Source organism: Acinonyx jubatus, chromosome E1 (assembly GCF_027475565.1).
Source record: "Acinonyx jubatus isolate Ajub_Pintada_27869175 chromosome E1, VMU_Ajub_asm_v1.0, whole genome shotgun sequence".
Taxonomy (NCBI): domain Eukaryota; kingdom Metazoa; phylum Chordata; class Mammalia; order Carnivora; family Felidae; genus Acinonyx; species Acinonyx jubatus.
In genome coordinates this window covers 28,588,852-28,601,581 of record NC_069397.1, presented here as the reverse complement: position 1 = coordinate 28,601,581, position 12,730 = coordinate 28,588,852, and the positions used below count along the sequence as shown (strand labels likewise).

The following is a 12,730-nucleotide window of genomic DNA, read 5'->3' as shown; positions in this document are numbered from 1 at the left end:
CCTGCAGGCAGAGGCTGGTGGGGTGAGATTTGGACTCATAAGACCAGTGGCTGAGCCCTGGTCTCAGCCCCTGCCAGTTCCAGGACAGCCAGTGAGGCAGCTGAGGCTTGGAGAGTTTGTCATCAGCCCTGTCTCTGCGGGTTGTTGTAACAACCAACGCGGTAACAGTATATGTGAAAATATTGGTGACGGTGGGAGGAAAGCAGTGGCTTCCTTAGGTTTTCTAAAGTCAAAGACCAAGACAAGGCAGGGAGAGCTCCCCAAAAGCGTCATGTGACAAAGAACCAGCGTGCTCCTGACTTCTCTGGCAGGGGATAAAGAGCCAATGTTTAGGCAGCCGAAGGCCTGTCCACTATTTACCCCTTTTCCTTAGGGCCCGTTTATTTCTGGGACCCCTCTGCCCATTCCACCTCTGCCTCCGGCTTGCTCCGTGACACACACAGGCTGTGATTAAGGCTCGACTCAGCTGTATTTAGCCATTTAGAACAGGGATTCTTAGCCTTGGCTCCACCCTGGGATCACTGGGGAGCTTTCGACACGGATCTGATTTAACATAGGTCCGGGTGTGGCCGCCGCAGCGGGGATTTTAAAAGTTCTTTGGGTGATCCTGGTGAGCAGTCAAGGTTGGAAACCACCCATCTGGATTTCAGTGTGAGCTAAGCATCTTCCAGCCTGCGTCCTTTCCCCTTCTAGCCTCCCTTCTGGGCAGTGACGAACAGTAGATCAACCTCACTCTTCGCAAGGCCAAAGCACACTCAAAAGTCTCATTTCAGAAAAATAAGGCACCGCCGCTGAGCTTTGGGGCAGGAACAGGTTTCTCTCCGGGCTGGTTGGAAGGAGCAGCAGAGAGCAGTGCCACCCAATATTCTGAAACAGCTCCGGGTAAGACAGCCTCCCTCTCGGGCACCGACACCAGGCGCCTCTGTCCTGGGCAGTCCTGCCTCGTATACGAGTCTCCACTCTTGTGACTTTAGTGCCTTGAGTTTATGGAGCATAATAAGGTCTGTTAAGCCCTACGCCTTACAGTATGGTATCGCCTTTATGGGCGTTTATTTAAACTAACTCTTGAAGTGTTTGAGTGGGAGCAGGAAGCGAAATTCAAGGGCATGTGTTCTGGGGGAGTTTGAAGAGCTGGGTTTCTTTTTTTCCCTTTCCTCTCTCTCCTGTGTGTCTGACCAGATAATTTAAGGATCATTTGAAGTGCCATTTCCTGCTCTGTTCTTGGTACGTATGGCGTGTGGGTGTGCATATTTGTATCCCAAAAGGAGTGGGAAATTTCTCAGCATGTGTTGGCCACAGCAGAGCTCTGGAACATCCTGACAGAACAGCGTTTGGAAGGACCAGTGGTGAATTGGATGCTCCTAGATGTTGTCCAAGTGGACTCCGTGGTCTGGTTTAGCATTCTAGGCGGAGATTCCTTGTGAGTGGATCTTAGGTGGCCCACGTCATAGTTTCCTCCTTTCATAGATGAGAAACTAAGGACAGAGAAGGGAGGTGACTTATGTCCATGAGATCCCAGTGGAGCTGGATTAGAACCTGGGTCCTGCCTGTGCTTTGTGCAACACTGCCTGCCCCCCTCCACTGCCTCTCAGCACCTGTGGAGTTAGTACCAGCAACTGAATCCCCTTCAGGTGCCTCCTGGGGACAAGTTTTCTGCGTCCTAAATCAGCCTCACTCCCCTCCTGTGTACTTGGGGAGCCAAAACTGCAGGCAGAAGAAACAGTGGTGTGATGGCACACTCCAGGGTCCCAACCTTTGGCCAACCACCTTGACCAACAGAATTTATGACATCTCTTTCTAGGAGTTTCTTTGCTTTGTGACTTGAAAGGTTTCCTCTTCGGCTGTCGTGTGAGTTGGGCTGGCTAAAGCCTCACCTCTGGATATGATCAATACCGAATGGCGACTTCCAAATTCACCCAGCAAGAATGTCTGGCTCACAGTAAACCTTTTGCCTCACTATACGGAGCGTTCATTCATTCATTAAATGAATTAGGATTAGAGAGGCATCACCCACTGACTTGAGTGCTAATTATTGCTGATTTTCACGGTGCTCATTTAGTGAGGAACATGTTGCCAATTTCCCCTGGCACTTCTAGGATCTCTGTCTCCAACCTTGTTGCGAGGGTGACATTTAGAAGTAGTCCCTTCCCACCCTAATACCTGTATTCCACTTGGAATGTGTAACATGACAGTTTCATACTCAGCCCACGTTCCACATTTTACCTCCTTCCAATTTTTTTCTTGCCTTTGTTCATTGTCTAGTATTATTTGAGACTGTGTATCTTTCAGTAGGTGAAAAAAAATTTTTTTTTTAAAACAGGGACCATGTACAAGTTACCCATTGCCACCGGAATGCGGGGAAACAGTCACAAAACCTCAGCAGCAGACAATAGCTGTTCATGTCACCTGCCTGGAGTCCACTGGAATGGTTCTGCTGATCTTGGCTGGGCTCACTTGCATGTTTTGGGTCACGTGCCTGTTTTAGGATTGACTGAGGGGACTTGGCCCAGCTCCACATGCCTCTCACCCACTAGCCAGCTAGACTGGGCATGCCCTTCTCATGGTGATGACAGAGAGAGAACAAGCAGAAGCGTGAAAACCTTCCCCAGGCCAGACCCAGTGTGGGCATACCTCCATCTCATTTTGCTGACCATAAGAAGTCAAGTTCAGACACATGGGATGGAGAGAGAGACCCTGCCTCTTTGGGGAGAGGAACTGCAGAATTACAGAACTCAAGGTTTGGGGCCATCAGTGCAAACAGTCTGCCATGGTCCGATGTCATTTGCCTCTTACTTGTACTTAGGCCAGTGCTCTCTGCAAGTAGGGAGCGCTTAATAAATATATGTCACATATAAGTAAATAAAGTTGACATTAGCTCAATCTTCTAATCAATATTGAGTTGGCTGCATGATGTAGGCATTTGCTGGTTTATCTGTTAGAAGGAAAGTTTCTGACATCCTGGTAGAATCCAGATGTCTCTTGCGTTAGGTTCAGGGACAGCTTGGTTGTCACTAAGAAGTGTCTCTTTTTGTCATCTTTTCCATGGTCGAATCTACTGTCATTGTTTTCAGGATCTTAGGATGTAAATGTATGAGAGACAAGGAACAGAGGGGGAAGACAGTTTCCACACCAACGTGTGTCAGCTGCCTCTGGAAGAGAAATTTTGTCCCATGTACTGAGCATTGCCATGGAATCAGACACTCTAGGGGTGAGGCCCGGGAGATCTGCGTTTTAAACAAGCCAGGTGATTCTGACACGGATGAAGTTTGAGGAGTTCTGCCCCAGCCCCCCATGGGCCGTAGAGGTCAAGGCGTAGCTCCCCACCGATGACCCTCAGCTGTGGTGTGTGCGTGCTACTCGCCTCTGAGGATGTTACAGTGTGGTCCGAACCGGGTGAAGGCAGAAATACATGTTTAGGACTTTCTGGTGTTGAAACAAACAGGGAGACATCCCCAGCCATCTTATTTAAAAGTTACTTTAGGGGCGCCTGGGTGGCTCTGTCGGTTAAGCGTCCAACTTCGGCTCAGGTCATGATCTCACGGTTTGTGGGTTCGAGCCCCACGTCGGGCTCTGTGCTGACAGCTCAGAGTCTGGAGCCTGCTTCGGATTCTGTGTCTCCTTCTCTCCCTGCCCCTCCCCTGCTTGTGCTGTCTCTCTCTTTTTCTCTCAAAAATAAATAAAACATTACAAAAAGTTTTTAAAGTTACTTGACCTTGCCTGTTCGCTCAATATGCCTCCCGTGCCAGGCTGCATTGGGATCCTGTCCTAAGTTATTAAAGAGTACTGCCAAGGTTGGAGCAAGCTCCTTCTCTCAAACCAGACCAAGCGTGGGCCAGGATGTGGGACAAAGTATGATGAGGTTCAGATATCTCCTCTCCTTCTCGATCCCTCCAGGGACAACCCCAACCCCAGACCACTAGGCCCATGGACCCCCACCTCTGATATAAAGAAATATGTAAGCCTGGTGAGGGCACTATCACCACAAAATAAATACCAGTGCTAGTCTAACAAGAGTTCATGGTGTTTTCTACTTGAGGTCGGAAAAACTCCTGTGTCCAGCCCCCAACTCTCTGTGTTCTACAACACCAAATGAGGTCTGGTCTTTATGTTGAAGTTGATGACTCTGTACAGCCAACTGATCTACCTGGGTTTCGTGCACGCGTGCGCGTGTGTGTGTGTGTGAGAGAGACACACACACAGAGACAGAGACAGAAACAGAGAGAAAGACAGACAGAGACACAATTATCAGTCTGCTTTTTTCTAGGGTTGACTACCAGTTACCTTGACTTTGCTCCTCATTCCCCCGTGATGCAGACTCACACAAGCTGCTTCTGTTTGATTCACATAGAACCGTGAGAAACAGCCCCGTATGTGAGGCCGTGTTTTTCATTCTATTCAGTCTTTGTATATTCAAATTCTCCCAGTTTCAGCTCTTGCTGTTCTGCCAGATTTCCATTGCATTGATGGCTTCTCTGAATTAATAAGTGTTTTGCAATCGCTGAAAAGTTTTCTCTCCCCCCGGCCCCTTCCCCAAGCACCGGGTCTTATCCATATTGATTTTTTTTTTCTTTCTCTTTCCTCTCTAGCTATTTCTCAGATGTTTTATTCTGTAAAGTGTTAATAGAATTTTTCTTTCGCTGTGACATTTTATCTATTCAGGAGGTCTTTGCGAGTCCCATTGTGCAACTGGACTATAGAGGAAACAGCTCTATTCTTTACGACAATGGTTGCCCTAAAAAACATACACAGATCCTCCCCCTCGCTCCCCAGGGTGGAGCGTATGTTGGGAGGGTAGCGTCAGAAAACACCCAAACTTTGGAAGGAAAAGAGGGAGCCAACTACGCACTGTTGAAGGGGGCGGAGGGCGTTGAAAATACTTTTTTTTTTTATTTAATTCAAAATATTTATTTCCTAAGGGGATCTGAGTGTCAGGACCAAAACATGGCCAACACAGAAGGGAAGCTGTTTTCCTTACTGTTAGGCATTTTTAGCTCAAAATAAGGGCTTGGCAAGCATCTCAGAAAATGTGGAGATGGGTGTGAAACAGATGTCACGTTTACCTGCGCGACACCCAGCAGGCATCACCCCCCACCCACCCGCACCCCAGGCATTGGAATTCTTACCGAGGCCCTGGGGTCTGAATCTGCAATACCATATGCTCAAGTGTGACTGCTCTGTGTACAAACAAACCAGTTGATCTTCTGGTGGTTATGCTTGAGTGGTGCACGGAGGCAGACGGCTGTGGTGTGTGTGGCCTCAGCAGGTGCCTGGGGGGCCATCAAGCCTGCCCGGCCGCGGAGGGGTCTGGTGAAGGCACCCCATCTAGCTAGGCACCCCAGCCTAGCATCATTTACCCCCCTCGGCCTGGTGCCCGGTGGAGACAGAGTAGCTCCTTGCTGGCACGGCAGTCACCGTGCAAGGCCATTGTCCTCCCAGTAACTGACTTTGAAAACGGGGACCAGAAGGGGAAGGCCCCAGGAGCCTGTTTGTTCAGACTCGGTTGCTTAGCAACAAAGGGGGGGGGCTGACTCCGGAAGGGATTTTTAAGCTAGGCCAGTCCCTTCGAGGGTTATGTCTGGCTGGCCTACCCCCTCTTCCATTCTTACCTTGACTCTGCTTCCCGCCCCCCCCCCCCCCCCGTTCTATTTGATAGCATCTGGAAAAATAGATTTGATTTGTCTGGAGGCAGCATTTTAAGCCTGGTTTTATTGCTTTGCCCAGTGTCTTCCCCTCCATCAGAGATTGTAGTCTGGGAGGAGTGATGAATGAATGGCCTGTGATTCCCTTTCTCGGTTGGCTTAGCTCTGGCCCCCAAACTCATTTGTGAGCCTTTGAGCTCCAGTGAGCAGTGCTCAGTCCTTCCCAACCACACACATGCCGACATTGCCCCAAGCGCAGAGCCCTTTGGCTAGGGCTTTGCCCAGGACCACGTGGGTTGAGTTGTAGTTTTAGTGCCAATCGTGGGCACAAAATGAATGAGGAGACCAGGCTGCTTACCTGGCCAAACCAGGTACAGTCCCCAGGTGAGTAGCTGGGACCGCACCTGTACTAAAGATGTGCATTTTGTGGAAGAATAAAGAATTGGATCATAAGTACAAGGAGTGGAATTCAAAAGCCAAATCTGGTTCAGTGAGGGTGACTTTCTTGAGATCCACATGGGAATGGAGTGTGGATCCTGAAATCTTATTGCTGGAAATATCCAAAAGGGTTGCAGGATGCCTGGAAAGACTGAGGGAGGGATAGGAAGAGAGACAGAGGATGCCTTTGGTGTTTTCTTCTCTTTGATATTTTTGAAAAGGCCCTAGCATAAAGGTATTAGTCTGCTGGGGCAGCCACAACAAAGTACCACAGACTGGGTGGTCAAACAACAAAAATTTATTTTCTTGCTATTCTGGAGGCTGAAGTCCAGCCTTGGCAGACTTGGTTTCTTCTGAGCCCTCTCTCCTTGGCTTGCAGACAGCCCCCTTCTCTCTGTGTCCTCAGGTAGGCTTTCCTCTGTACCTGCGTCCAGATTTCCTCTTTTTATAAGGACCCCAGTCAGTACTGGATTAGGACCCACCCTAATGACCTCATTTTAACTCCATAACCTCTTTAAAAACCCTATCTCCAAATACAGTCACATTCTGAGGTACCGGGGGTCACGACTCCAACGTCAGAGTTTGGAAGGGGGCACAATTCAGCCCATGATAATCAAGATGTTAAATTTCCATTGTCTATAACCAGAAACAGTTTAAATATCCACAGAAGGATTAATTGAGTAAGCTATAGTTTCTCACTCCATGAAATATTATGCAGCAGTCAAGATCGTATTGATAATACCTCACACCCATCAGGATGACTACTATCAAAAAACTCCCAGAAAATAACAAGTGTTGGCCAGGGTGTGGAGCAGTTGGAACCTTCGTGCCCTGTTGGCGGGGATGTAAAATGGAACGGCCACTGTGGCAAACGGTATGTCAGTTCCTCAGAAAATTAAAAACAAAGTTACCATATGATCTAGCAATTTCATTTCTGGGTATACATACCCAAAAGAATTGAAAACAGGGACTCAAGGAGATACTTGTACACTCATGTTTTATAGCGGCACTATTTACAATAGCTAAGACTGAGTATCCATCCATCGACGGACGAATGAATAAGCAAAATGTGGTATTCACATACAATGGAATATGGCTGAACCTTGACATTATGCTCAGTGGAATAAGCCAGTCACAAAGACAAATACTGTGTATTTCTACTTCCATGAAACATAGTAGCCCCCCTCCCCCTTATTCGTGGTGTCCATTACCCGCAATCAACTGTGGTCCTAAAGCTGATGATCCTCCTGACGGATCAACAGAAGGTCAGTAGCAGCCTAACGCTACGTCACATGCCTCCGTCATTCATCTCACTTCCTCTCATCACGTGGCATCTTATCCTCTCTCTTCATCAGTGACAGTACAGTAAGATGTTTTGAAAGAGAAAGACCACATTCACGCCACTTATATTACAGCATATTGTAATTGTTCTGTTATTATTAGTTACTATTGTTAAATCCTTTACCGTGCCTAACGTATAAATTTAACTTTATCATAGGTGTGTATGGACAGGAAAAAACATGGTGTATCTTGGGTTGGGTACTGGCCACAGTTTCGGGCATCCACTGGGTGTCTTGGAATGTATGCCCTTGGACACGGGGGGACCTCTGTACTTGGAGTAGTCACAGTCAGAGACAGCAGACAGAAGGGTGGTTGCTGGGGGGCCGAGGGGGACCGAGGGGGACGAGGGGGTGCAGAGTTATTATTTGATGGGGGTAGAGTGTCAGTTTTACAAAATGAAGAGTTCCGGAGATGGATGGTGGGGATGATAGTTCAACGTTATGAATGCATTTAATACCGCTGAACTGTGCGCTTAAGAACAGTTAAGATGGCAACTTTTATGTTATGTGTATTTTACCATGATCAAAAAAATTGGGGAACAAAACAGATAATATTCACAGTGTGAATCTGGGAAGTGTTTGCAATATTGTAATAGTATATTAAAAAAAGAACTAGGGGAAAATTCCATATACAGTATGATTTAAACTATATTAAAATAGGCATAAGGTTTTTTTAAAGGCAAAAACTGAAGGGAAATACACCAGATGTTAACTGTGGTTGTACTAGGCAGAAAGATAGGAAAGGCAGTGATCTTTTTTTTCTAATTTTTTGTGTTTTCACGGAATTTTTTTTAAATGTTTTAAAATTTATGTTTATTTTTGAGAGAGAGAGAGAGAGAGAGAGAGAGAGACAAAGTGCGAGCAGGGGAGGAGCAGAGAGAGAGGGAGACACAGAATCTGAAGCAGGCTCCAGTCTCTGAGCTGTCAGCACAGAGCCCGATGCGGGGCTCATATTCACAGACCACAAGATCATGACCTGAGCCGAAGTCGGACGCTCAACCGACTGAGCCACCCAGGCGCCCCTTCACATAAATTTTAATGGGCACCTATGGCTTTGATAATGGAAACCACCCTTCCCCCCCAATATATCACATTTCAAACATGTTGTTAAAATTCCTAAAGCAGACCCCATTCTGTATTTGTTTTGCAGGTGGAGGATGCAATGCTGATGTTTGATAAGACGACCAACAGGCACAGAGGTAAGAGCCCCTGTGGAGGAAGGCTTCCCTTCTGTCAGTTGACCGTCTGTTGAAGGTCTGTATTCATGGAGGGACACCACAGCACAGAATCCAGATACCGGACAGTTAAAAATCAGCCACGCCCAACCCGTGTTCCGACACACCTTTCTAACCCTGGCTCTCTTGGTCTTTGCTAGACCTGAACACTAAGTGATCCGAGTGGAAATTATTCACAGCAATTACTCCGTTGAGTTCTCAATTTGCATTGGAGGAGGTGGTTTAGAAGCACACTGGCAACCTGAAGAGCCAGAGAAGAAGGTTTATTCGACCTGCGATTGCAGGATTGGCAGTGCCCTATGCACATCTGGAGTGTTTAGAGGGCACTGCGCCTCCTCGTATTTTCCCCTGTGCTCTTATTGTCTTATCCATGTTCTAGAAAACGGGTCTCAACTTGGGGTCTGTGAGCCTCCGAAATGGCACACGGAATGTTTTATGTTTGCGCTTTTCTTGGGAAGCGATGCGTAGCTTTGAACAGATTCTCAAAGTGGTCTCTGACCTCCATGCCTCCCGTTCCCCAAAAAGGAACCACGTTGAAATGACTGCTTTAAACAGAAAATTGGATGAATCTAGAAAATCCTCCCAGAGGAAGTAGAGTCCAAGCTTATGGCTTAGCGTTCCATTCTCCTGCTCTCCGGAAACCCCTGGTATCTGGGGCTCCTAGGAACAGGGCGTTAATGGGCAGAGCCTCGGAAGGGAGGTGGCAGGAAGCAGCGTTCTTGAGAGAAGCCGGAGTGAGCAGTGTTTCCTTGCCACTCGGATTGCATTTAGATGTTTCTCGTGTTGTTTACATTCTTGCTGTCACCTGTGATTAGAAGCAGTTACCCAGCGCTGACTGTATGTCTCTCCTGTTGGGAGCAGGCAGAGTGAAAGGGAGGAAGGAGGGTGGGAGAAGGAGGGGCTGTCCTCAGTGTGCCTGGCAGTCCGGCTTCCTGTGCGTCCATTGACAGCGGCCTCAGAAGGGAAAGTAGAAAATCTGGCGGAAAACTGGGTCTTCGATGGTGTATGTGGGGAAGGCATGGGGAGGGGTGGAGGATGAAGAGGTGGGGTGGGGTGGAGGCAAGGGAGGAAAAGATGAGCTTACAAGTGTGGAATGATTGCTTTGTCCTCTGCCTTGCTCAGCATCACGAGGGCCGAGAGAGCAAGGGGCCGGGGGTGCGGAGACGGACAATTCATGATTATTCTCCACCATCATCCTTAGGGGAGGTACGGGGGGTTATCTGAGCACTGTTTTCACAGGCATCGTGTATTCTCATCTCCACCGCAGCGCCGTGACTTTGGGAAAATCACTTCACTCCTTTATCTTCTTTACCTCAGTTTATTCATCTGTAAAGTGGGGATAATATTAGTATTTCCCTATAGGGTTGTTTGGAGAGTTGGAGTGCCACGCACATCACCTGTGCGCAGGTTATTATGATTGTTTTCACCATCATCACCTCCGTGTGGTGTGTGAGGTGACTGAAACTCAGAGGGGGTAGGGGATCCACCCAAGGTCAGAGCAGGGACTCCTCTCTAGGACTGCTGATTTCAGATTTGGCTCTTTCTCTGTGGTCTCCATGTGGGGACGGGTGTGTTAAGAAGAATGTTTTCATCTATTTACTTTCAGGGTGGGCGAGGCCCATCTGAATGTGGCACTAGAGTTCAGTGCTAGAATTCACGCTCCTGGAAGATTCCTGAGTGGCCTCTATAGGCAGTAGTGTTGAATATCCACGAATAAAGGTATTTCTGAGCTCCTGCTCTGGGTCAGGCCGTGTTGGAGAGGAGAGTAAATCATCTTGTGCAAACCTCACAGCTGTGCCGGGGAAAGAGCTGTGTCATCTGGGGGACGTGAGAGAGCCGGTGACTCTCCGTGTTACGTTACTCGGCTAATAGCAGACAGAGGCAGGTTCACACTGTGGGCGCCGGGCCCCTGAGGAAGTGCCAGGCAAGATTCTCCCTTATTTCTGACCCAGACGCCTCCTGCTGTGGGTGGAGCCTCTTTCCTTGCTCCCAGGCGCTGGGTGCCGTGATGGGGTGGTGGCCCCTCTGTCATTCCTGTCTCGAGCTAGAGGGAGGTCCGTTTTACGGCCCCCTGCTCAGAGCGGCTCCAGGGATGGCATTGATCGCTCTCCCATGACTCCTGGGGCCACTGGCAGGAAGAAGGGTGGGCACAGCCCGGAGCACATGCTCAGTGCACCCCAGCCACGGCAGGGCCTGCCCAAGCGTCCTGCTGCCCTGCCAGAGGTGAGATTCCTGCAGTGGATGTAGGACCCTTTGCATAATTCGTGGAGCCAGAACAAGGTGAAAGACGGGCCTCTTACTCAAAAGTTATTAAGAATTTCAAGGTGACAGAGCATTCAACCCAGGACAAAGCCCTTCTGAGCGTGGGGCCAGCCGTGGGTGGCTGCACACCCAGGGGGCCAGCTGGAGTGGATGCGGTCCTGGGGGCCCCCGCTGGCGGGGTGGGGAAAGAGAAGGCAGGAGGGAAAGAGGCCCCAACATCCTGCGTCCCCTTTCCTCCTGTACAGAAGTCTGCTCCCTGGGGTTCTTTTTGTGTAGGGCTTTGGCCCCTACACACTTTCCAGCACCTCTGAATAGCTGAGGAGTTTCTCTTTGAACTGGGTGCTAAAGCTGGGTTAATACTTAAGTGGTTCAGAGCATTTCGGAGAGGAAAGAATTAAAAAAAAAAAAAAAAGGCACATATCACAACAGAGGCACGAGTCCTGCGTGTGGGATAAGTGGGCCCCACATCCCTGATGGAATGTACATTTGGAATCAGGTGATAAGCCCGAGAACACAAAATCCTCCTGCAGCCATCTTGGCCCAACCTTACCTTCACCTCCTCAGCTTCCTGTTTCCCATTATCTTATCAAGAAGAAAGTGCTGCAGTAGCAGAAGTTAAGGACACCTCTCGGGCTAGCACTGCCTCCAGCTCTCCTCTTAAAGAGGTCCACACTGTTCACCCTGCGGGTGGCCACACAGCACGCACGGCACCTTCCCTTCCCCCCCTCGCAGCTCCCAACCCCGCCCCGCTGCGCAGCCTGGGGCTAGCGCACCTGTGCGCCCTTGGAGCTGAGACTGCTGCCTTCCAGGAAGGCTGCACGTTTGGTTGGGCCTGGGGTCCCGGGAGTCGGGTCTGCCGGGCTCACAGGACCCTCTCCGAAAACTCTTGCCACTGTGAGCCAGAGCTCGGGGCGGAGTTTCCACTTCCCGCCGCACAGTGGCTCCCCCCCTGCCCCTGTCCCCTATTTGTTCCCCCAGGGACAGGGTGGCCCTCCGTTACATCTGTTCACAGAAGCGACAGCCTGTGTTTCTTCCCCTCTTACATCTGTCCTTGGACCTCCCTAGCACCCTGGGAAAGAATCCAGGGGAGAGGAGACAACAAGCCCTCCCGGGATGTAAGTCCTCCCCACTGGAAGCAGGAAGAAGGTCATTCAGCACGTGACTCCCACAGGAGGTGTGGAGTCTTCTCCCACTTTCTCCTTCGAGCAGACCTCCTTCCGGCTCCTGCTGCTCCCTTGATGCCGAGTTAGGGCACCTTTCCTAACCTCTCGGGACACCTCCGGGTCCTCCTCGGGAGGGTGGGGGAGCCGGGACAAGCTCTGGGACCTGAAGTATGTTTTCTGACTTTTTAGCCTTTTAACTGAGAGAATGCCCAAGATTAAGTCCTTTGTCATTCTTCTTGTTTTAGCTCGGAGAGGGAGGTAAGGGGCTGTATCTGCATCCCTGGAGATGGGGATTAGCACGCAGGAGTGCCCTCGCGGGGCAGCGGAGGGGCTGATCTGTGAGGCCCCGGGGAATTCTGAAGCTAGGGCCTTGCACAGCTGCAGTGAGAGGGCTGACCTTATACGCTGACCTGTCACAGGACGCAGCCCACCCTGGGAAGCACGTGTGACCTTGGGCTTGCCCTGAGGACATCCTAGAGGAGACAGACAGCTGGGGGCCCTCTTCCAGCAGTGCTGCCAGCAGATCCTGAAGGGGGGTCTGGGTATCCCGTGACGGCACACACCACGGTGGTACAGTGGGTTCTGTGCTGACCAGGCCATGCTAACCCTCTTGGTAGAAACCGCCAGCCCTTCCCGAGCAGTTATATCCCACG

The 12,730-nt window shown here is 49.8% G+C and overlaps 1 protein-coding gene across 9 annotated transcripts in view; it reads left to right on the top strand.

Annotated features, from left to right (window-relative positions):
* MSI2 (musashi RNA binding protein 2) overlaps nucleotides 1–12,730 on the top strand; it is a 390,499-nt gene that overhangs the window by 239,574 nt on the left and 138,195 nt on the right. For all 9 annotated transcript variants that reach the window (XR_008294422.1, XM_053212757.1, XM_053212758.1 and 6 more), the window contains one exon: nucleotides 8,568–8,616. Coding sequence is in view for 8 of the 9 variants with exons in the window: in XM_053212757.1 (XP_053068732.1) it covers nucleotides 8,568–8,616 (49 nt within the window). In the remaining variant the exon portion in view is untranslated. The remainder of the gene's footprint in view (nucleotides 1–8,567; nucleotides 8,617–12,730) is intronic.